This window comes from Gadus morhua, chromosome 7 (genome assembly GCF_902167405.1).
Source record: "Gadus morhua chromosome 7, gadMor3.0, whole genome shotgun sequence".
Lineage (NCBI taxonomy): Eukaryota > Metazoa > Chordata > Actinopteri > Gadiformes > Gadidae > Gadus > Gadus morhua.
Window position 1 is genome coordinate 31,793,155 of NC_044054.1, and position 26,574 is coordinate 31,819,728.

The window sequence follows — 26,574 nt, forward strand, 5'->3', positions numbered from 1 at the left end:
TGTTGATCAACAGGCAGATGAAGCCCGCTGGGTTATTTATTAAACTAGTGTACAGTAGTTCATTTAGTATGAAGGACAACGTTTATTTCTGGTATAGCTTAATGTTAATATGCTACTGAAATTCAAACCAGGAAAGAAATATAGAGAAGAAAATCCATAATCAGTCAGAATTGCTTTAATTGTCTTTAAAAAGGTGGTGCAGCTCTATAATTATTGTAAAACACAATTCACAAAAGGTAAAAATCATTCAAGAAAGTACTTTTAAAGTCAAAACACCAAACGGACAGATCATCAATCAATATATACATAGAAGCATCATGTACAAAGAACCAGGTTCATAGATCGTACATTCTGCACATACCAATTGACATTGTGTCGTAAAACTGCAGCAGAAACAGTATTTCAGATTACATACAAATAACATTGAAATAACAGTATTTCAAGTTGGCTCAGTGAGCTAAGGTGCATGCTGTGTCATCAGCATGTGTTCGAACAAGTCTCATACCTGCTGTTTTCCCCAACCCCTCCACATCTGACCCGATCAACCGTGTTTTAGGTCAGAAGGTAAAGCTGCACTATTCCACGTTGCACCACTAGGTGGTACCGTGAGCCCACTGTGAGCGCTGTGTAAACCCGCCCTCCCTCCTATTGACAGCTGTGACATTGATTGCTTTCTAAAGCTCCCGATTGAGCGCGACAACAGCTTTTCTCCGTGTTTTGAGGACATCTTTTGGCAATAGTACTGCAGGATGGGAAAGCTACTGCAGGAAATTTGGACTGCGCGGAACGGGCCGTTTACTGACATTTCTGCGTCACTTTGTGGGATTTGCGGACCGAAGTTAAAAGGCGTCGTTGCTACGGAGCCCCGCTACGTTGTTGGGGACCCCCGCTACGTTGTTAGGGGCACCGCTACCCAGCGTTCCTCCTTAAATGACCCGATACGTCTTCAGCTGACAGTGTGGTGAGTCCATCCTTCCTCATGTATAATTCATTCATGTGTCTAACTTGTTTTGGGGATTAGAGGGGTGGTTAAATAAAGGGTAAGAGTAAGTAAATGCAGCCTCCTGCAAAAGTCTGCTTCAATTTAGGTTTGTTTCTTTTTCTGTGTGCTGAGGTTCCACACCAATAGCTGTAAAATTAAGTCAGATCTATATCTGTGCATTTCTTTGTCTTAAATGAATGCGCCAGCAACATGTCACCTAAAAAGTTCACCTGACCTTATAGACATCGTATGCATTTTCTTTTGCATTTTTTCAGTGCAAATCGAAACTATATTTTGCAGCTTGTCTAAGTACCAAGCATCCATGTTGTGCTGGCTGCCGGCCTAGGACCAGAGCCGGCCAAAGTCCGTCGCCAGCCAAGCAGCCGTGCTGCATGGTTTGAGAGGGAGTGAGGATACATCTGTACTCACCCTTCCGCCTCCCCACTTTAAATACCAATATAAAAACATTTTAAGAGGAAAAAGACAGCTTGAAAAATATAGTGCAGTTGATCTACGATACCGTTCCGTCTTGGATTTGATCGTTGAACCATTTACAAAAAAACACCCAAGAGGGATGACATTTTACAAGCAATAGTAGCTACTGAGACAGATGAACGCTACGAAAACACCATGCGCTTCAATAGACGGCTTAAAACGGACGGTTATCGCACAAGAATGATAGTGTTCACAACAGGCGGACGATTCGAAGATCGTCAGGATTTACAATGCGTTGGCTTAAATAGACATTCAGACGGTTTCAGCGAGTAGCTAAGGCATGCCTCTAAAGTCTTGAAACTGTAGGAAATGTTGGTTTTAAAAGAGTATTCATAATACACACAAGGGGATATGTATTATTCATAATTCCACCACTCAAACCGGGGATCAAGATGGCTTCGTTGTCTGTGTGTCTAATGCGATTACTACTTGAATAGGTCCACCCAACCACTCGGTATTGGTTTCTCACCAGTTAGCCAAGATATGTTGGAAGGCATCTCCACCAATGACAGCATGTGTCCGAAACCGCTGATCAAAAATAGAGTGGCAATAGAAGGTTTGAATTTCTCAGTGGCCCAACCAATACATCTTATGGGAATAGATTGTGCATTAAGATTTTGACAAAAACATTTTCCGAAGGCTGAATGTGTACTGTTCGTTGAAGTTTAAAGCTTTATACTGACAAAGGAAACAGTGCACCACCCAAGACATCTGGTGGCTCTTTTTTCTAAACGTCCCTTCTTGTATGTTGTGTTACTAGTTGTATGACTGGTTATACTACAGAAAGAGCTGCTTACAGATAAAACACTTAGATGATCCGGGAGTTTAGAGAGTGACTAAGCATGCAGTCTATAGTTAAGTCTCCAGTATTTTGCTGCAGAGTGAAAACAAGAGCCTGTTAAGAAAGACTGGTCTGTGAGCTTGGATCAAACGATAGGTTATAGGACGTATGGCGATGTTTTTCAATACCTGCCGGTACAACTGTTGGTGTACTGTTTTTGTATTGTAAGTATTTAAATGTGGATCTACCCCAAACTAGCTCAGGATTGTTTTACTCAGGCACACCCGTGATATATTCAGCCCGTGAAAAAGGCTGAATATATTTCTAAACAACACACCTCTAGCAGGGAGCAGGACAGCCCGATGGATATAATTAGCTGAGGTATGGTAATCAGAAAACGTAGGTGGATACCATTTAATAGTTCCCTGTTTGAAACCTTTTACCGGCAGCACCGTTGCGGAGCCGGTTGAACGTACGCAACGAGAAATCTGTTATTTGGTACCTCGTTCCGTCTGTAAACGCAGCGACTGCAATTTCTCAGGACCTCCATTAGAGATTAAGTGTTTTGTTGTTTTTTGGCCGTGAAACTGGCCTGTCTAAATACACGTGGTTACTAAAGAGCTTATTTCTGGGCCCGCACTCGTTTTCCGTTTCATGGATCTGTCTCAAGGAGACAGATTCCCTTTTTTTATCAACGGCCGTCAGCTTGTGTTGGAACCACAGATGATCCAGTTATTAAAACACTTCTTCATCGAGGCAGAAGAAGAAGACTCTCTGAGCCACATCCCTGGTGGAGAACCGAGGCACGGCGGAACGTGGCGGAACGGGACCCGGTCGGGATGCGACTCCAGGACAGAACTCTGGACCCGAGCTCTCCTGGGGTCCTCCAGTCCTCCAGCGGGTTCTACTTGTGGAACAGGATGGGCTTGGCCAGGCCCGCCAGCAGCTTTGGTATGTGCACCGAGATGATCTCCGCAATCATCTCGGGGAAGTTGACCTTGGTGGGCAGCGATTGGGCCTGAACGTAGAGGTCGAAGGTGAACTGATGGAGTTTCCTCACCACCTGGAACGGGGGGCACAGCGAGAGAACACGCATAGGTATATAATCAACCCCCCCCCCCCCATCCCAGCGGTGTCTCGATGTACGATATCTCCCGATCTGTCGCTCAACAGCTTCCACAAGAGACTCAAAACTCACTGGTTCAGAGTTCACCTAGACTCTGCACCCCCCCCCCCCCCCCCCCCCCATCCCCCCCCTCTTACGCACTTATTGCGTGTTGTACCCTCTGGCCCTTAATGTACACACTTCTTGTATGTTGTACGTCCTGGCACTTAAAAATTTTACTCATCACCGTGTAGTGTATTATCCTAGCTATTTTTGTTATACGGGGAATAGGTTATCCTTGTGATTTTTAGTGCTTGGCACTTGGTACTTGGTTCTATGAACATCCTTACTCTTCCGACAGCAGTATATTGCTTGCCTTTCTTCTGACGAATGTACTTATTGTAAGGCGCTGTGGATAGAAGCGTCTGCTAAACGCCCCTGAATGTGAATGGGTGAGTGAGGCAGAGCCCTCACCGCCTGAAGGGAGTCCATGAGACGGGTCAGCTGGTAGAACCTCTGGGAGCAGTTGAACTTCCGGCCGTAGTTGATGACGCGGTCCAGCTCGTTGATGTAGGTGAGGCGTAGCTCGTCAAAGTACTTCTGACTCTTCAGCCCCTCCACGGGGACTGTTGGTCAGAAGAGAGACGTGGCGTTAACAAACCTCTCTACCTGCTAACGCCGAGAGGAGTTGAACCAGTGACGACACAAGGAGCCTTCTGTCGTTTCCTCGAAGGTCATTAAAGTAGACTGTGTGTTCTGAATGCTGAGGCTTGTTTTATTTGGGGGGGGGGGAATAAGTATACGGCCTGTTAAACCCTTCGAGACTGACCTGTGATTAAGGGCTATGCAATTAAAATGTAATTTCAATTGAACTGAGTTATACTTAATCTAAATGTAGTGCAACATCACCAGGGGTTGTTGCTTCCACGTCATATCTGCGGCCTAATGCTGGTTAGATCGTGGGACAGAGAGACGGACACAGCTTTTATATTTCCCATACAGAGGAAACATGTAGTTAAGGAAAGTGATGAAATCCGTAATTCACTGAGTTGGAAACCTCCCTCTGAGATATGTTATCTTTTAAGGTCCTGTTGTCCATCCCTTTAAGGTACTCATGTTAAATGTGTTTAGACAATTCTGAATCCAATCTTGCAGTGCCTGCGATAGTAGAGCTCAGAGAGACATCTCTTCTGATAAACAAGGACTAAAGAACACAGAGGACTACACAGCTCCCAGCATGCTCTGGTGTAACAGCCCACACAAGCACCCCATGTCTTTGCCTCCTCTGGTTGGTTCAGTATTAAACAGGTGAAGTAGTGTCACAGTGAAAGTTTGGGGGCTGTTTGTTTGATAGAGTTTGACTCTGGTCCCGCCAGGGCTTAAATGTGTTTTTGGCCTCAATCTGTTCAGGCCTGTTTCAATTGATCGATAAGATTTGGTACAAAAAACCATTTAGTAGACAATGTGTTAGACCGAACGTACCGATGCTGAGCAGCAGCAGAGCCTTCATGCAGAGGAACTCCTCCTGGGTGACCTGCAGAAGGACAAACTCCTGGGACAGGTGCTTCATCCGGATACAGTGCTCATACATGGTGGACACGTGCATCCGGTTCCTGGGAGAGAGGGGGGGAGGGGGGGAGAGAGGGAGAGAGGGAGAGAATAATATTGCAATATTGCTTGCGCATATTGCCCATGTTCATTCTGTGCTGTGACTGTGAAAGCCTCTAGGAGCAGGATGGCCGGTCAGAGCTGAGGACCGTGTTCGGGTTTGAGTAATGGGCAATATTGAAAGTGCAGATTGGGATTTGGTGTCGTCGGCTTGGCGAATAGAAGGTATTATAGATCCACCAGGGACTCAAGACTCATGTTCTTATTTTTTGGATCCCAATTCAGGGAATATACCAGAGATTGACTTGTGACCTTCTCGTCAGTTGTCATTAATGAAAACCTTAGATTGAACAATACAGTCTTGTTTTTAATCAATTCATCGTTCAGTAACTGCAGTCAACCCACCTGGCTCGAGATCATTTGAGAAAGAGCTCCTTTAATATTTACTCTGCATTGATACAGGAAGGCCAGTATTGATATTGAGTTATCTGATCAACTCCATCTCTGATGTTGGGGGACGCGGTCGCCGGAGAGCCATTTGGTTCCGATGTCCCGGACATGTAAACCCTGGTCCGCCCTCCCAGTTCCCCGGCTCTACCCAGCCGCTGAGCGAAGCGTGTCCATGGAACCTGGGGCTGGGGCCAAGCGACTAAGTCTACAAACATCTGCGCCGCGTTTGCCAGGGCTACTCAAATCGGCCCAGTGCTAATGAACACATTTCCCCGGTGCACTAGACATACCTTTTAGACCACTGGTTTAAAGTGCTAGTTATTTTAGAACTCTATGGGTTTAATTATTTTTAGGCGTGGTCAGTATCGGTCCCAGCAGTTTAGTCAGGTTCTCCATGGAGGGGTTGCTTGTGGAAGGAGTCCTGGTGCCCATGGTCTGACCAGCCTTGCTGCTTTGACCTGGCTCTGAAGGGAACTAGGTCAAGTTGGTGGCCACTGCTTTAAGAGAATACCGAGGAGAAACACAGGAGATGAAGACAGAAGGGATGGAGGTTCCCTCTTGACAGCGTAGAGACGTTACCGAAGTCCATCGTGGGCCTACGCAATACATACCGCTTGAACGGAGAGGGCGGCAATGCAGCATCAGACCGATAAATGTTAACCACTAGGGGGCACCCCGGGTGGCTCAGCGGGTAGAGCACGGGCCATTAAAGGGGACCTATTATGCTTTTTCGACTTTTATGACCTATAAACGTTGTTATAATGATTGATAGTCATGTTTAACCATACTAAAGCGTCAAATAATGACGTACATGCATTTCGACGTATTCCCTGCTGACAGTCTGGGGTGGCTGTGCAGAGCGCTAAACACTCGGGACAACGTTTGCGATTCACTTGTTCACATCTCCGGGAAATCATCTACGTAGACCAGGGATGGGCAACTTTCATGATAAAGAGGGCCACATTTTTCATCATAACCATCGGAGGGCCACATGACTGCACACTTCAACAAAACGTGAGCTGAGAGAAGCTACACAATTTTGAATTTGGTAGATATGATTTCCTGTATTCCGGTGCATTTTGGGGATGGCCACTACCTAAAAAATCATCCAGAATCATAACGTATTTACGGTATGTTAATTGAACCAACATACATTCATTTAATTAATTTCCATGCTCAAACAGCCACATGAATGGTCAGTATTTTTATCAGTGCAAAGGGCTCACATACATCATCATTCAATGAAGTCAAAAAACTGAAAAACAGTGGCCCAACATTAAGTGCAACAACTCAATGAACTCAAACCCAACAAGCAGTTGTAGTAGTTGTAGTTGCGACTTAAGTGGATATCTTTAATGACTGATATCACTTCTAAGCAAACTAGACGCATGGGTTTGCCTTCGAATTCTATGAATTCTTCTCATCTTTCTTGACCGAGTTTTCTGTAACTCGAATTATTATTCTTTTTTTTTTATTTTATTTTTTTATTATGTGCGGGCCTGACTGAGTGAGGATGCGGGCCGCATGCGGTCCGCAGGCCGCCAGTTGCCCATCCCTGACGTAGACGTACTCCTGCCACGCCCCCATATGCCTGGTCAAATCTGCTGGCGCGCGCGCTTCGAGCTAGGTAACCAATCACAACGGAGTTGGGTTGGCAGGAGGGGGGCGAGGGGGCGGAGGAGGACGAAACTGAGCGTTGACAGAGAAGGCTGAAAGCGCCCAGATGAGAGGAAGAGTTTCCCGAAAATCTACATCGTTTTTTGTGTATGGTTAAACATGACTATCAATCATTATAACAACGTTTATAGGTCATAAAAGTCGAAAAAAGCATAATAGGTCCCCTTTAAGGCCCGGTCTCTGCCACAGCGACCCAGGATTCCCTGGGTCGCCGTAGTTCTTTGCTGCATGTCCTCGAATCCCTCTCCCATACCTTCATGTCTTACACTCTTTTCAATAAAAACGATAAAAACCTTAAATAACCTAAAATAATAATAATAATAATAATAATAATAAAAAAGTGAACTATACTATAATTGGTTTCCAAATAAATGTGGTTCACTCCAACTTTCTATTTATGTGAACCCAATGCCATTGCACTCTATCGCTAGGTTCTAAATGATCAGCATAATGTGTTTATGTTTCTGGCCATGCAGAAAACCAAAACAACCCCCCCCCCATCGTACTTCTGCTCTTCTAGAGTTCTATATTAATAGAGCTGCAGTGTGTGTGTGTGTGTGTGTGTGTGTGTGTGTGTGTGTGTGTGTGTGTGTGTGTGTGTGTGTGTGTGTGTGTGTGTGTGTGTGTGTGTGTGTGTGTGTGTGTGTGTGTGTGTGTGTGTTTGTGTGGGGAGAAGCCCCCCTCCACATTAAGAGCGTGCAGGATGCATCTGCCTCACAACAGACCACGGTTCTCTCTTCGTAATAAGTGTTACACCGTTCTACACCCGGTAATGTTAAAGAACGGTCGAGAAACTCTTTGGTTCAGGGCTGACTGGATAAGTGAGAGTGTGGGGGGAGGGGGTTGTTGACGTACTCGTTGAAGACCAGGTCCGGGGCGAAGTACAGCATCCTGCCGTTGACGTTCTTGTAGGACCTCCACCCCAGCGCGAACACCATCACCCCCATCCAGGAGTGCTGGATGACGGTCATCTGGTCGTCAACGTGCATGTTCCTGAAGCCTGAGGGAACCGAGAGAACCTCAGTGAAGCATTCGGGGCAGCGACACAACCGCGACACAACCGCGACACAACCGCGACACAACCGCGCCACAACAGCATCACGACCGCAACACAGCAGCACAGGACCTGCGTTACAGAGCCCCCATTTCAGATCCTGGTGGGACCCCAACCACGAGCAGCTTGGGACTCAACTGTAACCTTCTATACAAGTTGATTTGTCTTTAAATATGATCTGTTTTTATGACGTTGCTTGGAGTTGAGGCATTTCACGGCCCTTTTTATTGCTTCTGCTCGTTCTCTAATGATGTGCACACAAGCACTACGCTGGAAGCTGGAAACGTCAGGGGTGGGAAAGTCGATCCAGATGTGTGAGACCCCTCTAGTTCACCAGACCGTTGGTTCGATCCAGCTGTAAGGCTAATCCCTCCGTGGGTGGTCCCTCCCACTTGTGATGTCACTACTGGGTCGTGAAATGTGTGGTAATGTCTAATAAACAGAACAGCTGGTGTCCAACCGACATAAGAACAAGACAACAATGTGCATTTGAGTGCACGTATAAAAACAATGAAAACCCAATTGAGCTATCTCTTATACACAATTTACTTTTATTTCAAATTATCTCGGGGTAATAACAAGCCCTATATCACCTTTTATAGTGTTATCACAATCTGATTCACTGCTCTCCAATAGCAGTGAGTGATATAGAGCAACCAACTGTTGCAAAAGCACATTCACAATGGCCGCGGAAAGGTTTCAGTGAATACCAGGGCACTTTAGTAATAGTTTATGGACCGAATCGTCCACCGAGAACCATAAGTCTTCTCATATTCTTGGCTATCCCCCCCCCTGATCTCAGTCTGTGGCCTGATAACTCTATTGTGCGTACGTCGTCACAATACCTCCTGGGTGGGGGTGGGGGGTAACGTGGGGATGTGAGGACAGACCACCAATACTACCACCAAACAGATTACACTTCACATCCAGAGTAGTGCTCTCATCCCTCGGGTTCAGAGAGCTAACTCCCTCTAGCTGAAGTCCTCCTGGGATCTACCCTGGAGCTAAGGGCTCTAGAGGACCTCAAGAGGTCCGGGTCAAGCACTCTGGAGGCCACTCAGCTCCACAGCACACGATACTATCTCCTCTCCCCATTCCTACCCTGATAAGAATGTCTGATTAGGTTGGGTTGGAAGGGTACTTGCCTGCTCGCAAAACAGTAAATCAAACAGTTTCCTCAATAACATCCAAAGCACATCCAAACAGAACTGACTCAGAGCCGCGTCCCTCTGGTCTGAACAGTCTTCAGCGGGGGGGAGCCTCTCTGTTCGCCCTGACCTGTAGTAGAGGTGAGGTCCTACCTGGCAGACCCTTGGCCCATTTGACCACCTTGACCAGCTGGCGCTCGCCCAGCTCGTTGAGACTGGTGAGTAGCGTGGCGGCCGAGTCGGGCTGGCCGTGGTCGTGGCCGGCGTTGACCACGTCGGGCTCGATGGTCTCCAGGATGTTGAGGAAGCTCAGCTGGGAGTGCAGGTTGAGGTAGGGCTTGGGGGACATGCTGCACTGGATCAGCTCCTGGGAGCCCTGCGGCCCTCCTCCTCCTCCTCCTCCTCCTCCTCCTCCTCCTCCTCCTCCTCCTCCTCCTCCTCCTCCTCCCACCTCCTCCTCCGGGTTCTTCAGCTGCCCGATTTTCTTCAGCTTCCTCGCTGCACAAACAAACAAAAGGAGAAGATGAAGAAGAGGGGAATCAGGCGGGAGTCTGACAGCCTCGTCGGGTCTTAAGTCAACCGTCGATCGCCATTGTATTGCTTTTTTGCAAATACCCAATCCATCATAACCAAATCTGGCATTGAATAACGTTGGTGCTAACGTTGCTCGAGGGCTCGGGGTAATTTGTGAGGAGCTCCTTCCGTCTGGGCATTGAGTTCAGTAATCATTCAAAGGAAACTTCTGACAATGGCGGCGCTGGTCTCCTGCTCGCCGGCGGATGATCAAATCGTTCAGACGGAGCCCTCGAACAGATGCTGCAGGCCTAGTGGAACGCTCGGCAGCGCAGGTACCCTGACCTCGTCGGGGGGAGAATGCCTCACAAATAGTTTCACCTTCCCTCCTTTTCTATTTAAATCTCCAGCTAAAGCTGCTTTTTCGCCGTAGTGCAAAAGGAGGCTTGATTAAAATATCTAATGTATTACTGTACGACTCAAGCCCCGCGGGATTTGCTTAAGTCTAGTCTTGAATGCGTGTTTTGTGTGTGTGAATATTAATAATAAAAATGATAACCAGGTGTCTGGTGAGAGGAGCGGTTGGAACGAGGGGCCATTAGACACGTCCATCCGCAGACGAAGGCTTCTTTCCATAATAGGAGCTCACGATCAGGCAGTGTGTGAGGGCTGAGGAGCTCTGCTCTCGCTCTGCCAGTCGGTACTCTCCCGGTGACGGGATGCCTTCTCCGTGAAACCACCTGCTTGTGTTGTTCCCTGTTAATTCAGCCTTCCACAATGTACCAGGACCGCCCTCAGCCAATCACATCCGTTTCCTTAGCAGTTAAATGCAATGCCCTCGGTAGCGCTCGCTGTGAAGTAGTCGGGCGTTACAACTGTAAATAAATCACGGTTCTACGAGTTGTTACAACTGTAAATAAGTCACGGTTCTACGAGCTGTTACAACTGTAAATAAATCACGGTTCTACGAGCTGTTACAACTGTAAATAAATCACGGTTCTACGAGCTGTTACAACTGTAAATAAATCACGGTTCTACGAGCTGTTACAACTGTGTAAATAAATCACGGTTGTACGAGCTGTTGCAACTAAATAAATCACGGTTCTACAAGGTGTTAGTACTGTAAATAAATCACGGTTCTATGAGGTGTTAATACTGTAAATAAATCACGGTTCTATGAGCTTTTACAACTAAATAAATCACATTTCTACGAGGCGTTAGAATTGTAAATAAATCACGGGTCTACGAGCTGTTACAGCTGTTACAACTGTGTAAATAAATCACGGTTGTACGAGCTGTTACAACTAAATAAATCACGGTTCTACAAGGAGTTAGTACTGTAAATAAATCACGGTTCTATGAGGTGTTAATACTGTAAATAAATCACGGTTGTACGAGCTGTTACAACTAAATAAATCACGGTTCTACGAGGTGTTAGAACTGTTAATAAATCCCGATTGTACGAGGCGTTACAACTGAGTAAGTCACGGTTCTACGAGGCCTTACTGTAAATAAATCACGGTTCTACGAGGCGTTAAAGCGGTAAAGGAACCGCGGTTCTCTGAACTGCTTACCGTGTTTTCTGTGCTCCAGGTTCGACGTTGACTTGGAAGGCACACAAATGGAGCACAAACATTAATTTGAATATTCTACCGAATTTTACTTTATTTTAATTGTCTGTGTGTATGTGTGTTAAAATATTAGTTATGGATAGTTTTGTCTTGAAGTATAGTATTGACTCTGCACGATTGCTGGTTTTCTGAAAGTAAATTAAAGTAGAAATAATCTTTCGAGAGCAGAGAGGCTTATTAGACTTCGGTAGAGCATCACTTTGTGTTTTGTAAATATTACATTTCCATTAATAGACCTATTTGAGCTGGGGGGGGCGGGGGTCTCACTTCAAAGCAGAAACATCGAAAGCAGCAGATTTTTTTGAAAGAGTAATTGCTAGGTATACTATTTCCATTTCTGATCCACTAACAAACATTTCAAATGAAAGCTTTTAATTAAAAAACGCTCTATCTAGAATGTCAGGATGGATTTCATCGACAGGTTTGTGTTGAAGCGCACGCACGCACGCACGCGCGCGCGCACGCACGCACGCACGCACGCATGCGCGCGCGCGCGGGAGGCATTGATGCCATTATAAGTTAAAAAAAAGGACGTCTCTCAGCCTGACCAGAATACCTCGTCTTCCCTGGGGAGTAGAAAGCAGATGATCATCAGAATTAAACCCGAATCACAACCTCGTCTTTCAAATCTGGGTTCTGGTTAAAAATATTGAACCATTTTAATAATAATTAGTAATAATTATATTGACCCAAATGATGTGAACATTGGAATTGTATCCAGTTTTTTTGTTCTCTGGACGCTATGGATTGCTAAAGAAACGTTTGTGATGCGTCCCGGTTTTTACCACCAGCGACGGAGCAAACCAAAGTGTGTGTGTGTGTGTGTGTGTGTGTGTGTGTGTGTGTGTGTGTGTGTGTGTGTGTGTGTGTGTGTGTGTGTGTGTGTGTGTGTGTGTGTGTGTGTGTGTGTGTGTGTGTGGGGGTCCTATATTGTCAGTTTGTGTGGAGTGATAATCTAAAAGGTATCTATAATTAATTCTCCAAATGAATATCCTCTTAAAGTTTGGAGATGCAGAATTTCACAAAGATTAATTGACGTACTTTGGATTTCAACTGTGACGGAGAAAAAAAATATTACTTTATCATTTGGTAAAATAATTATAAGGAGGCGTGCTCCGTTCACGTCGTAGATGCCAGTCATGTCTCACCAGTAATGCGTTAATCATCGTTCCAAATTAAACGCTGAAGGCAATTCTTAGCTGTTCTTTCTGCAATTTTAAGTAAAGACGCCAATTCCAACAAAGGTGCTATTAGCGTGTAATCAAATCTCAATTTCAGTCCCAGGAGCTCTGCGTCTTAATCAGCTAATCAAGAGCTTTATTACCTGATATTAAAATACCACTACCAGCATTTGTTTGAGCGCTAATATCACTATGCTATACATCTGTGTGTTGTTTACATTTGTTTCACATAAAGTTTTAAAGAATAATTCTGTCTCACCTACTCTGAGTGATGTACCGATTTTGTCTCTCAAAAAGATACATAAAAGTGCAGGCGAGAGACTTTAACTCATTTTTTTCCCTCTCCTGCACTACTAAATAATATCACAATTTCCTGTGCGGGACGCAACAAGTGCATTACCGGCGCTCAGCGAGAACTTAAGGTCTAAGAAGCCTCTCTTCCCCTAGACGAGGTGTGCCTCTTTCCTGACATTACATCGCATCCCCATCCATCTCCTCCACAGGTGCTTGTCAGGCACTGGTGGCGAAATTACCAGCGTTTCTGCTGCTTTAATTCACATGTCTCATGAAAGCTTTGTGCTTTGAGGCACAATTTTCACTGTTAACAGAAGGAGAAAATGGAAGGGAGCGAAAATTGAACACAAGCCTCAAACTAGACAACCACACGTCAATCTCCCTCTCCCGCGAGGAGTGGGGCTGGCAGCGAGGAGGAGGAGCAGGGAGGGGGAGGAGTAGGGGGGAGGAGGAGGAGGGGGGGGGAAGGAGGAGGAGGAGGGGGATGGAGGAGGAGGAGTAGGGGGAAGGAGGAGGAGAAGTAGGGGGAAGGAGGAGGAGGAGGAGGGGGGGGAAAGAGGAGGAGGAGGGGGGTGGAGGAGGAGGAGTAGGGGGAAGGAGGAGGAGAAGTAGGGGGAAGGAGGAGGAGGAGTAGGGGGAAGGAGGATTAGGGGGAAGGAGGAGGAGGAGGAGTAGGGGGAAGGAGGAGGAGGAGTAGGGGGAAGGAGGATTAGGGGGAAGGAGGAGGAGTAGGGGGGAGGAGGAGGAGGAGGAGTAGGGGGAAGGAGGAGAAGTAGGAGGAGGAGCAGGGAGGAGGAGGAGGAGAGAGGAGGAGGAGGAGGAGAGAGGAGGAGGAGGAGGAGGAGGAGGAGTAGGGGGGAGGAGGAGTAGGGAGGAGGAGGCAGGAGGAGGAAGAGGAGGAGTAGTAGGGGGAGGAGGAAAAGCAAGGAGTATCAGGGAGGAAGGAGCCGGAGGGGAAGGTGAAGGGGGGAGGAGCAGGGAGGGGGAGGGGGAGTGGGGGGGGGGAGGAGCAGGGAGGGGGAGCAGGGGGGGGGGGAGGAGCAGAGAGGGGGAGCAGGGGGGGGGAGAGGAGGGCTAAATAACGTGGCGGCTCCGTCAGGGGTCTAGATTATCTGTAACACCTCCTGTTGTGATGATTCTACAGTTAAAGGGTGCAGGGTGTGGGAGGGAGGGGGAGGGAGGGGGGGGGGAGGGTGGGAAGGCTTGGAGAGAGAGAGAGGGGAGGGAGGGAGGAGGGTATCAAGAAGTTGGTATTGGGAAGCCATTCATTTTTCACCCCCACACACGCCAGGTTTCTCTCTGGCGCTGGGAAGGTGTTGGCTCTGCGGCGGTGGTGGTGAGTGAGGTAGGGCGCTACAGGCAGAGGCTGGGGCTAGGAGGTAGCTGCCTCTCCCTGGAGGTGGGCATGAGAGGCTAACAAGAGAAACGTGTTGGTCTCACTTGTGACTCCCTTGTTCACCTACCTACACCCCTCTTACGCACTTATGGTACGTTGTACGTCCTTGCACGGAAAAATAGGACTTAGCATTGTGTAGCTTCTTATCCAAGCTGTCTTTGTTGTATACGAAGAATGGGTTAACCTAGTGATGGTTAGTGCTTGGCACTCGGTTAGATAAACAACCTTACTGTACCTTCAGCGATATTTTGTTTTTCTTTCTCCTGACAAATGTACTTATTGTAAGTCGATTTCGATAAAAGCGTCTCCCTAAATGCCCTCAATTTAAATGTAAGAAACTGAGGACAGTGAAAGGGGATTTGGACGAAGAAGGGGAACAGGAGCGCGCGTGGGAGGAGGAGGAGGAGGAGGAGGAGGAGGAGGAGGAGGAGGAGGAGGTGCTGGAGGAGGGCTGTACCTCCCAATGTCATCCCCGCCTCGAAGCACTTCTTCAATCGGCAGGACGGGCAGTTCTTCCTCCTCAGCTTGTCGATGGTGCAGTCGTTCCGGCTGGCGCAAAGGTATTTCTGTTTGCCTGGACCAGAAACCACATGGAAAAACCACCTGTTAACTGGTAGCCCACCACAGTAAAAACACCTGTTAACTGGTAGCCCACCACACTAAAAACACCTGTTTACTGGGAGCCCACCACAGGAACTACAGTAAAACCACCTGTTAACTGGTAGCCCACCACAGTAAAACCATTAACTGGTAGCCTACCACAGGAACCACAGTAAAACAACAGTCGGACAACCAATAACTGGTTGCCCAACAGTGTAGCGGTAGAGACAGACATCTGTTGGACATTTGATGATTCATTTAAATTCTGCTTCAATGACGCAACCTCCATGGCCGGTGGAACAGGCTTTAGTCGAAGTGTTGGAACCACCAATAAACCGGTTTTATGCCGATGAAGATGATAATGATGAAGATTCTTTGAAGCAGTTTTGAGAAAATAACGAGAGCGACCAACATGAAAGGGAACTCCAAAGTACCAGAGGCATTTGATAAATATCAAACCAAAGTAAGGGCCTCTCACAAAAGATCATAATAAAACCTAAATCGAGAGTTGATCTACACTTCTTGAATACTGGGCTGTAACCCTTACTAATGAGAAATATCTTCCTGGTCGCGTTCCACCCCTGCTTTTTAATGTTCAGAGTTCACCTAGACTCTGCATAGCCTCCCCCATTACCACCCCACACCCCTCTTATGCCGCGTTTCCACTGCAGGGTGCGGCACGGTTCGGTTCGCCTCAGTCCGGTAGGGAGGGGGCGGTATAGCCCAGCTCAGTTCCGAGGTCGCGTTTCCAACGCCGACAGTACCCTTTAAGGTAGGCCGGATGTCGATCGCCGCGGCAGCTACGTAAACATCGTAAACAACGTCTTCCGCCCCAAGAATGCAGAGGAACGTCTCCACCTCCTTGTTCGCCCAAGCAAGCGTTTTTTCGCGACATGTTCATTGTAAAGAATAATACCTCGAGGCGTTTGTTTGTTTGTTTTTTATCCCCACGTCGCTCGGAAGTGACGATTCTGTCGACCAATCAACGGAGGGGTTGTGTAGCTCGAATTTTCCGGCACCCGTTCAGGCGTCTCAGTACCCCAACGGAGGAGTACTGAAGACGAGGGCAAAACGAGTACGGCTCACGCCGGGTCACGCCCACTTCTGGCGGTGGAAACGCAATCCATACCGCCCCTTTGCGAACCGAACCGCACCCTGCAGCGGCAACGCGCCATCAGGCACTTACTGTATGTTGTACGTCCAGGTACTTAATGTACGTACTTAATGTGTGCTGTAAATCCTGACACTTTATGTACGCATTGTTTAGCATCTTATCCAGGTTATCCACGCCTGTTGCGTGGTCGGGGGGGGAGGTCCGGGGATCAGCGGCCCAGGAGGGTGGTGGGGCGGGGGGGTTGGGGGGGGTTGCTGGTGCTCAGGTGTCGGGTGCCAGTATGGAAGTCTTTTTTTGATTTACCTTCGGCGGCTCGTTTGAAGAAGACCTTGCAGCTGCCGCAGGTGAGCGCCCCGTAATGGCACCCGGAGGCCTCGTCGGCGCAGATCAGACACGTCCGCTGGGGCGGGAAGAAGAACTCCATGGGGAACATGTGCTCCCGGCCGCCGTCGAACCTGGACCACAGAGACACCAGTTACCCCTCGGAGAACCGGGTTCCTTTAGAGCTCTAACGTCTCAAAGAACTGGGGTTCCTTTAGGGCTCTCTCCGAGAACCGTGGTTCCTTTAGGGCTCTAACGCCTCTTAGATTAGAGTTAGAGTTTAGCACCTCGTGGAACCGTGATTTATTTAGTTGTAACACCTCATAGAACCGTGGTTCCTTTAGAGTCGTAAATGGGCTGTAATGCCTCTTAGACCCTGATTATTTTCGGGTTGTAACACCTCGGAGAAGCCTGATTTATTTAGGTGTAACACCTCGTAGAACCGGGGTTCCATTAGAGTTTAACAACTCGTAGAACCTTCATTACTTTAGGCTCTCAACACCTCGGTGGACCGGGTTCCTTTAGCGCCGTAACACCTCGTAGAATCCTGATTTATTAGTTTTAACACCTCATAGAACCGTGGTTCCTTTAGAGTCGTAAAACCGTACGTACTTTAGAGCTGTTACACCTCCGTGGTAACTGGATTGGTTGAGGTAATCTAGGTTGTGAAGGCCAGAACCAGAGCCACTCTCCATACATCAAACCACAGGGCTGTGCAGGTTAGGAGGTAATCAACTCTCAGCCGAGAGGTTCCCGGTTCATAACCCCATGTCCTCAGTGGACCTCATCAACCACACAAATTCACCGCGGGTCCCTTTGGTCGACCACGTCTATTAATTCTACACACATTAATCCAAACGTGCGAACGGGAGAATCCGTCAGACCCAGCAGGAACCGAGAGACAGGGTGGGGGTGAGGGTGGGGGTAGGGGGGGGGGAGGGATGTAGGGCGCAGGGCGTAGGGCTAAGGTGGGGGCAGAGGAACAGAGTGTGGGAAAGAAGCCGCCACCAACACAAGGACATCAGGTGTGGGGGTGGGGGTGGGGTGCGGGGGGGTGGAGTAGGGGGATGGTGCAGGGTGGTGGTGTAGGGGGGGAGGTGCGGGGGGGTGGTGTTGGGGTCGGGGGTGTCTCACCACAGCCTTGGCCTTGGGGGCTGTGTGCCTGGACGGACCACAGACACAAGCGGCCCATTGAGGGTCAGGATCTCTGCGTGACGCGCACCAGGAGGATGGAGCATAGCAAACTACTACTAATGCAACTACTACTACTATACTATTACAATTACTACTACTATACTATACTAGTACCATTACCACTACTATACTATTACAATTACTACTACTATACCATACTAGTACCATTACCACTACTACTACTATACTATTACAATTATTACTACTATACTATACTAGTACCATTACCACTACTACTACTATACTATTACAATTACTACTACTATACTAGTACCATTACCACTACTATACTATTACAATTACTACTACTATACTATTACCATTACTACTACTACTACTATACTAGTACCATTACCACTACTACTACTATACTATTACAATTACTACTACTATACCATACTAGTACCATTACTACTATTACTACTATACTATTACAATTACTACTACTATACCATACTAGTACCATTACTACTATTACTACTATACTATTACAATTACTACTACTATACTATTACAATTACAATGACTATGCTATTACAATTACTACTACTATACTATACTAGTACCATTACCACTACTACTACTATACTATTACAATTACTACTACTATACTATTACCATTACTACTACTACTACTATTATTACTACTATACTATAACTACGAAACAATTACTACTCCTATTACTACTTATACTACAACTAATACTACTACTGCTAATACTACCAATAATACTACTATTATAGTAATACTACTATTATAATAATACCACTATTAATGCTACTTTTTATATTAATACTATTGTACTATATCATAGTTCTACTATTAATAATAGATATACTTTTGATAATAGTACTACTACTACTACTATTATTACTACTACTAATACACTATACTATAACCATGGTGGAGGAACCCATGCTGTACCCAGTACACACACACACACACGCACACAGGCACGCGTGCACACGCACGCACACAAGCGCGCGGAATAAGGGAGGGAGATTAATTCTGATTAATTAATTATTAGGGAGGGGTACAACAAACCGTTTCAACAGGACCTGTCGGAAAAATCGGTACTTTGTGAGACTTGTATTTACTTGATGAGGATGCACCGTGTTGTAAACCACATGGCGGTGTGACTGCAGACGACTCCCCGCCCAGCTCCGAGGCAGAGCGCGAGAGAGGGGGAAGGTTCTGAACGCAACACTGTGTCCTAATGCCCGCGGCTCTGGAGAGCTCACAGGCACTGTCTCGCACTGAATTATAACCAGCGTCTGTTCGTCATAAAACACACCGATGGGAGTGAGGGATAATTACTGCATACTCGTGGTGCAGAAGGCACAAACAAACTCACCACGCAATTAGCACACTAATGGTGGACTGAGTTCGATAGTTTTTTAATAGTTTGAATGTGCTTTTTTGTTGCTCTACAACCTTAAGTTATCGGTCCTGTCAGGTTGAGTTTGAGTATTTAAAGTTAGGGTAAGTTAGTCATTTAGCACTCTTCAACGCCTTGTGTTGAATTCACTCCTGATTTAGGAGCTAATAGCGGTTACAGTGCAGAGACAGGTCATTAAGGAGCAGGTAGGGGTTAGACAGTCCAGAGACAGGTCATTAAGGAGCAGGTAGGGGTTAGACAGTCCAGAGACAGGTCATTAAGGAGCAGGTAGGGGTTAGACAGTCCAGAGACAGGTCATTAAGGAGCAGGTAGGGGTTAGACAGTCCAGAGACAGGTCATTAAGGAGCAGGTAGGGGTTAGACAGTACAGAGACAAGTCATTAAGGAGCAGGTAGGGGTTAGACAGTCCAGAGACAGGTCATTAAGGAGCAGGTAGGGGTTAGACAGTCCAGAGACAGGTCATTAAGGAGCAGGTAGGGGTTAGACAGTACAGAGACAGGTCATTAAGGAGCAGGTAGGGGTTAGACAGTACAGAGACAGGTCATTAAGGAGCAGGTAGGGGTTAGACAGTCGAGAGACGGGTCATTAAGGAGCAGGTAGGGGTTAGACAGTACAGCGAGGGGTCATTAAGGAGCAGGTAGGGGTTAGACAGTACAGAGACAGGTCATTATGGAGCAGGTAGGGGTTAGACAGTACAGAGACAGGTCATTAAGGAGCAGGTAGGGGTTAGACAGTACAGAGACAGGTCATTAAGGAGCAGGTAGGCGTTAGACAGTACAGTGACAGGTCATTGAGGAGCAGGTAGGGGTTAGACAGTACAGAGACAGGTAGGGGTTAGACAGTATAGAGACAGGTCATTAAGGAGCAGGTAGGGGTTAGACAGTACAGAGACAGGTAGGGGTTAGACAGTATAGAGACAGGTCATTAAGGAGCAGGTAGGGGTTAGACAGTACAGAGACGGGTCATTAAGGAGCAGGTAGGGGTTAGACAGTACAGAGACAGGTCATTAAGGAGCAGGTAGGGGTTAGACAGTACAGAGACAGGTCATTAAGGAGCAGGTAGGGGTTAGACAGTACAGAGACGGGTCATTAAGGAGCAGGTAGGGGTTAGACAGTCCAGAGACGGGTCATTAAGGATCAGGTAGGGGTTAGGGGCCGTCTTGCTCTTGCATGCCTGCAGGAATGCGTGCGGACATTACGGAATGAACTCATTTAAAGGTTGTGAGTTGAGAGTTTGAAACCTGCTCTGGCAGACACAAACTTTATACAAATGGAAAAAGCATTGAAGAGGTGATTAATGTGTGTATTATTATCAACCTTAAAGGTTTAATTGGGCTGTTTGGGCTGGGTCAGCAGTCAGCCTCGCGGGCTGTTGTGCGGTCGTCTAGGCAGCGTGTCATTAGCCCCTGACAGCTCCGGAGCGGCCATGACAAAGTGCTCCGGTCGGGAGGCTCTGGGCTGAAGCGGGGCTCTTGATCGTACTGTAGAGCGCGTCTCTACGACACGTCGGGACCTGGCCGCCACTCTGCGATCCAGACATGTGAAAGCGTTAGCCGTCGCGGCGTTACCTCCTCCCAATCACAACCAATTAAAAACCCCGGGTCAGCTCCAGTTCCTCGCGGGGATGTCGGCCCGGAGCTCAGCTCAATGAGGGCCGACGACGTTAGTGAATTGAATTAGCAGCGCAAATTAAGTTAAGCACAGTCGGTGTTAGTCTAAGGGCTGACCTGTTAGTAGGCTGTTATGTTGGCAGTTAGCACTGAGAATATTATACTGTGCGTGCGTGCGTGCGTGCGTTGGGTGTGTGGGCCCGTGCGTGCATGCGCCCGTGCGTGAATGCGTGGGGTCTTTGCGTGTGTACATTGGGCACGCACGCTAAACCATAACGGTGATTATGGTTCAGTCCCCATCGTAGTCCCACCAGTCCGGTGGCACTAGCCCTGATCCTGCCCTCCGTTCCTGCCCTCTGTTCCTGCCCTCCGTTCCTGCCGGCTGACCCTTAACTCACCCCGTGGCCGAGGTTCAGGCCGGAAACATGTTGAGTCATTGTTGGCCAACGCTCTGAGGTGAGCGTCTGCTTGGCCCGTGGGCACCGAGCCAGGCGGAACAGCAAACAAACCCTCTCTGGTTGTGTCTGAAGCGGGCCGCGTCGGGTTCCAACCCTGCCAAACCCCATTCCATCGCAGTGACCTGAAGCCATGCCACCGTCACACCTACAGTTGGCCGGGGATTTGACCCTACAACATACCTTTAAACAGTAGGATGCTGTTGCCACGCATCATTAATATTGGTTTTGTTTGGAATGTTTTTCTCTCTCATTGCACTGGGTTGGAATAAGAGGGTGTCAAAAGTGTGAAGACTCCAGCGCAAAAAGTTTAATTCATTATTTTAACTGTCAACAGAGAACCAGATAAAAACCAGGTTTAACCAATGTTAAGGCTCGCTAAAAGCATGAGGAGGATAAACAAGGTTAAAGCCAAGAAGTCATGGATGGATGAATTAAAAGAACACAGGCTGTTTTATGAATGTTCTGAGGCCAAACCAACGGGCCAACATCGAGAAGGACTGGCTAATGTACTAAACACATCTCCCTCGCCTTCTAAAAACAGTGGAACACACTAGCAAAATATCCTACATGTCAGCTTAGATCAGAAGGTAGAGCGGGTGGACTCGTAATCCGTAGTTTGCTATTTCAATCCCCGGCCCCTCGCCCTCACTGCTCCGGACGCGCTGGCTGTCGTCTTGCGTGGTTTTACTCTGCCCTCTGCGTGTGTATTAACGGTTGTAAGTCGCTTTGGATAAAAGCGTCAAGATGTAGTTGTTCATGTGCAGGACGTGGAACAGTCCCATTACCACCTAGAGTAGAACGACCACAGCTGTGACGGGGAAGACCGTCCATGTCGGACATGTCCTATGACTACTTGGGGAGAAGATAAGAGGCCTTTTTATTTGGGACGTTCCAATGATCAAATCATTCCTGACCCAGCTGTAAATTTAGGCCGTAGATTTTAGGATGTGACATAAGATACCAACCTTGTGCTGCTCGCAAATGTTTGTCTTGGGTCTGAAAAATACACGCGTTTCAGATCTACTCTGTGTTCCTTTGGAAACTTGGCCCGTTTACCTTGAAGTATTAATAAATTGTTACTCTGTTTTGCAATGGAAGCAACCATGTTGTATCTGCGCTGCTGCCACCAACAAGAGACTCTTGGGAGGGAAAACTGACTCCCACGGGTCTTCTGGAGTCGAACGCACGGTGGCTTCGTTCTGCGCTCAGACGCACACAGGAACCGCCCGCCCAGTCTCAGAGAACCAGAGAGACCGGAGACAACATCAGACAGGAATCTGGGAACCTGAACGCAGAACACGCCACGACTCCGCGAACACCATCGCCTAGACAACCATAACCCCCACCACCAACTACCCACCACCACCACCGCCATCGCCTAGACAACCGTAACCTCCACCACCACCAACACCATCGCCTAGACAACCGTAACCTCCACCACCACCACCACCACCACCACCATCGCCTAGACAACCGTAACCTCCACCACCACCATCGCCGCCCTAGACAACCGTAACCTCCACCACCAACGCCATCCCCTAGGCAACCATAATCTCCACCACCACCACCCCACCACCACCAACACCATCACCTAGGCAGCAAAGACCTCCACCACCACCACCCCTAGAGTGAGGATAGGAGGGTAGGAGCTAGGAGTGAGGCTAGGTTGTTAACTGCACATCACATCTCCCGAATCAACACAACCACCTCCACCCAAAACCATTAGCTCAATCCTGAACACCACCACCAAAAACCACCACCCTCCCGACCACAACCAACTCCAGTCCCCCAACCCTCAGAGCTAGGCTAGGAGCTAGGAGGGAGGCTAGGAGCTAGGAGGGAGGCTAGGAGCTAGGTGCTTGGAAGGAGGCTAGAGGCTAGGATCTATGAGGGAGGCTAGGAGCTAGGTTCTAGGAGGGAGGCTAGAGGCTAGGATCTATGAGGGAGGCTAGGAGCTAGGATCTATGAGGTAGGTTAGGAGCTAGGTGCTAGGAGGGAGGCTAGAGGATAGTGTGGAGGTCTGGAGGGAGGCTAGAGGCTAAGTACGAGGAGGGAGACTACAGGCTTGGAGGGGGGTTAGGGGGGAGGCAAGGAGGGAGGCTAGAGGGAGGAAGGGGGTCAGGGGGGAGGAGTGTGTCTTGAGTTTGGGAGAACTATGCCTGGCCTTCGGAGCATGTCTGCGGGGGCGAGCTGACTCTGGGAGAGACCTTGGTCTTGGAAGGTGGGGCACAAACAGTGAAAGACGAGGGGACAACGCTGAATTTGAAATCTGATTTCAGAGCTGATTTTCGTTCACTTTTTTTTTCTCGATAGCATGCAGAGATTACTGTTGTTTGGCACTTTGTGTGCCCATTAGGCACACATCAAACCGGTTAACCCTCAAGTGTCAGGCAAACATTCAGAGTTGTTACCGTCTGGGCCGTTTGTGTCTGGTTGTGGAGGCTACACTTCGCTGTGTCGCACCCTTAATAACCTGTTGCGCTAAACCAGGACGTCTCTGAGTGTGAACCCCTGAACCCGGAGTCCTCGCATGCATCCCCGCTGCACAGAGGTTGGTTTCAGAGCCGCGTCTGTACCAGAGCAACCCGGTCAGAGGCCAAACTGTTGCTGTTGGATTTAGTGGTCTAAATCGTATATATTCTATAGTTAAAAAAATCATTGAGAAGAGGCTGGATTATGTGGAGCTCAGAGTCTCTTTCCAGATGGACAAAGGGCATTGGGGGATAAAAAACATTTTAAAAAGGCAAACATTTCAAATGAATTGTGGACAGCTCAATATCAATCCCCAAACACAAAAACACCCTCTTGTTTTTGTTGCAATGTGAAAGGAATTTAAACAGAGAAAGTATACATGTGTGATGCATGATGTATCTGGGGTTGATATTATGGGGTGTGTATGGGGGGAAAAGTATCTAACACATATTTGCGTTAGGAGTGAATAAGAGACAGGGAAAAGGTTTATGTGGGAAAATGCTTTTGTTTTGCTCAACGCATTTTCAAGCAACGCTTGATTGCAGAGAATTTAAACACAAAACGACAGTTGAAGGAAAACAAGAGATGTAGGAATTTCCCGTAAACCGAACGGAACAGGATCATAATTTCTCTGATGTGCAGTCGTCCCTTCAAGCACTCTTGTGCCAACAACAGACACACAGCACAGAAGGCTGTCCAGAATGGGCTTTTCTAATCTTGCATATTTTTTTCATATTTAACATACAATTTTTGATTTTGAAAAAATACATATTTTTTAATTTTTTCTGAAAGTGTAGAATGGTAAAATATAATTGTACAAAAAGTGTTGAAATAAACAATAACACATTGCCTAGAACTATTGCCTTGAACATTTGTTAAAATACTGACATTCATACGCAATTGTGTCTACCCTGAAACACTGAAATAATATTCCATATTTCCCTGGCAATCATTTCATAATGTGAGGTTGATGATGAGCCGGTGGACTATCGGGGTCATTAATGTTATTTTTTATGTTATTAATGTTAAAGTTAATCCCTTTCTGAAGCGCAAGTTTGATACTCCCCCCAGCGGCATTTGGTTCCAGAAACATAAACACTCTTCAGACCGAAACCATTAATGTTCGATCCCTCAATTGTCCTCAAAGGCACTCAAATGCACAGTATTATTGGGATATTAATACGATATTGTTAAAATGTAATTATTGTTATAACATCCGCTGTTATAGACATTTCGAGCTGAATTCTTAAACTGCGACGATAAGTCAAGTTGAAATTGTATACATTATATTGTTATATATCTGTGTGTGTTTGACGGTGTGAGCCTCACCGGGGTTCGTTGTAGGTCGCGTCCAGCCAGCCCCCCACCTCGTTCTTGATGTAGCCGGGGTTGGGGTAGGGCGGCCGGGCCAGCGTCCCCCCAGGGTACCACTGCTCCGGCCCCGGCCGCTCCCGGCGCAGCACCCCCGTCTCGTACGGATCTCCCCCCAGCGCGCCGCTGCCGCCCAGGCTGTGCGTATTGACGCACTGCCTTGGACCCGGGTACGGGCCGCTGCCGGTCCCGTCGTAGCTGTAACTAGTTCCCCATAACGCCCCGCTGTGGGGCTCGCTGTGGACCGCCTCGGACTTGATCTTCACGCTGTACTGCTCCTGGAGGTAGTCGACGTACTTCTCCTCCAGGGCTTCCCCTCCGACTTCGCTCCCCGCTCCCGGGGGCAGGTAGGCGGTCGGCTGTCTCTCGCCGCCGGGCGGCCCGTTGTTGGGGTAGTTGGTGAAGTTGGCGGCCGGGTGGGGCGGGCCGTAGGGGTAGCAGGTCCCCTGCTGGGCCGTGTCCATAGGGTCCATCTCTTTGGAGGAAACGACGTCGAAGTCCTCCTGCGGTCCGTCCAGACACCGGGCGGAGAGCAGGTGGTGCAGGCTCGACTCGTCCTCGGGACTTTTAAACATTTCCACCAGTTGCTGGTCGCTGTGCGGGTCGCTGTTGGCGCATCTGGGGCGCTGGGCTGTCTGGGAGACCCCCAGCAGGTAGTCTCCGCGGTGCTGCTGCTGCTCGTTCCCCGGAGAAAACTGACCCAGACCCGGGTCCGGGTCACTCATGTCGTGGGAGTCCCCGGCCAGCCCCAGGGACACGGACACCGCCTTGCACAGCTCCCGTGCCGTGTCGGAGATGGAAGCGCAGGCGGGGTTGGAGCAGTTGATCCGGCCGGCCGCCTGCTGGCACGCCGCCTTCTCAATGGCTCCGCTGCGGTGCTGCAGGCGGCAGCGGTCGGGTCCAAGGACCCCGGGTCCGGGGGCAGGGTCCCGGCCGGGTCCCGGGGCATAGTCCTGCACCAACACCACCTCGGCTCGGTTTCCGGTCGAGCTGTTTTTGACCAGATGCACTCGTCTTGCCTCAGTGTCGATCGTCCTGGGACGGCTCCTCACGTCGCTCTCCCCCCTAACTTTTCCCGGCCATATTTTGCTACAAACTAAATGTCGGTTGATTTGGCTCATCTCCCAGGAGGAGGCGGATGGACGGTGGGAATTGTGGACTTTGAAAGCGAAAAAAGTCCAAAGATCTCCGGGAAACGGTTGTGTCGTGTCTCTGTGCTGCGCTCGACTCCCCGCTCAGGGGAAGGGGGCTGGAGGTCCGCGGGAAAAGTAGGAGTCCCTAACTGCGCTTGGTCTCCTCCTGGTCACCTCTCGGTCTCCTCCTGGTCTCCTTCTGGCTTCCGCCTAATCAGCTACTCTCCCCTTCCTAGTCTGGGGAACCTGGCTAGAATATATACCAGAAAAACCTCTGTGATTTCTGTGCGTAATCTAAATAATTCCGGTGGTACAAAATCTGTTTATTGTTGTGAGCGGGGTGACGTTTCCTCTTGGAGCCGGTTGAGGGTTCGTCCAGATGTCTGCAGTTCTCTGAGGACTCAGGTGGAGGCGGCAACTTGATGAAGTTCTTCTTCCGTTTGCTACCTTCTGACCCGAGCACAGAAATACAATAGAATACACCAGAAACACGCACACGCACGCACACGCACACGCACGCGCGCACACACACACACACACACACACACACACACACACACACACACACACACACACACACACACACAC

The 26,574-nt window shown here is 48.3% G+C and overlaps 1 protein-coding gene across 1 annotated transcript; it reads right to left on the minus strand.

Moving 5' to 3' along the window:
- Positions 1–157: 157 nt before the first annotated feature.
- LOC115547197 (androgen receptor) lies at positions 158–26,298 on the minus strand. Its single transcript, XM_030361201.1, has 8 exons — positions 24,812–26,298; positions 16,333–16,484; positions 14,773–14,889; positions 9,454–9,798; positions 7,954–8,098; positions 4,846–4,976; positions 3,838–3,989; positions 158–3,321 (listed from the first exon to the last, which is right to left on the minus strand). The coding sequence occupies exons 1-8, from the start codon at positions 25,972–25,974 to the stop codon at positions 3,163–3,165; spliced, it is 2,364 nt and encodes a 787-aa protein (XP_030217061.1). The 5' UTR covers positions 25,975–26,298; the 3' UTR covers positions 158–3,162.
- Positions 26,299–26,574: the final 276 nt, after the last annotated feature.

What these genes read in the sequence shown, in the direction of transcription:
- LOC115547197 (XM_030361201.1), bottom strand. Translation starts at nt 25,974, where the DNA reads ATGAGCCAAATCAACCGACATTTAGTTTGTAGCAAAATATGGCCGGGA. An exon ending in GGCGGGGATGACATTGGGAG is followed by an intron (nt 9,799 to 14,772) that starts GTACAGCCCTCC and finishes TTGTTTGTGCAG; the next exon opens with CGAGGAAGCTGAAGAAAATC. An exon ending in ATGGGCCAAGGGTCTGCCAG is followed by an intron (nt 8,099 to 9,453) that starts GTAGGACCTCAC and finishes CGGTTCCCTCAG; the next exon opens with GCTTCAGGAACATGCACGTT.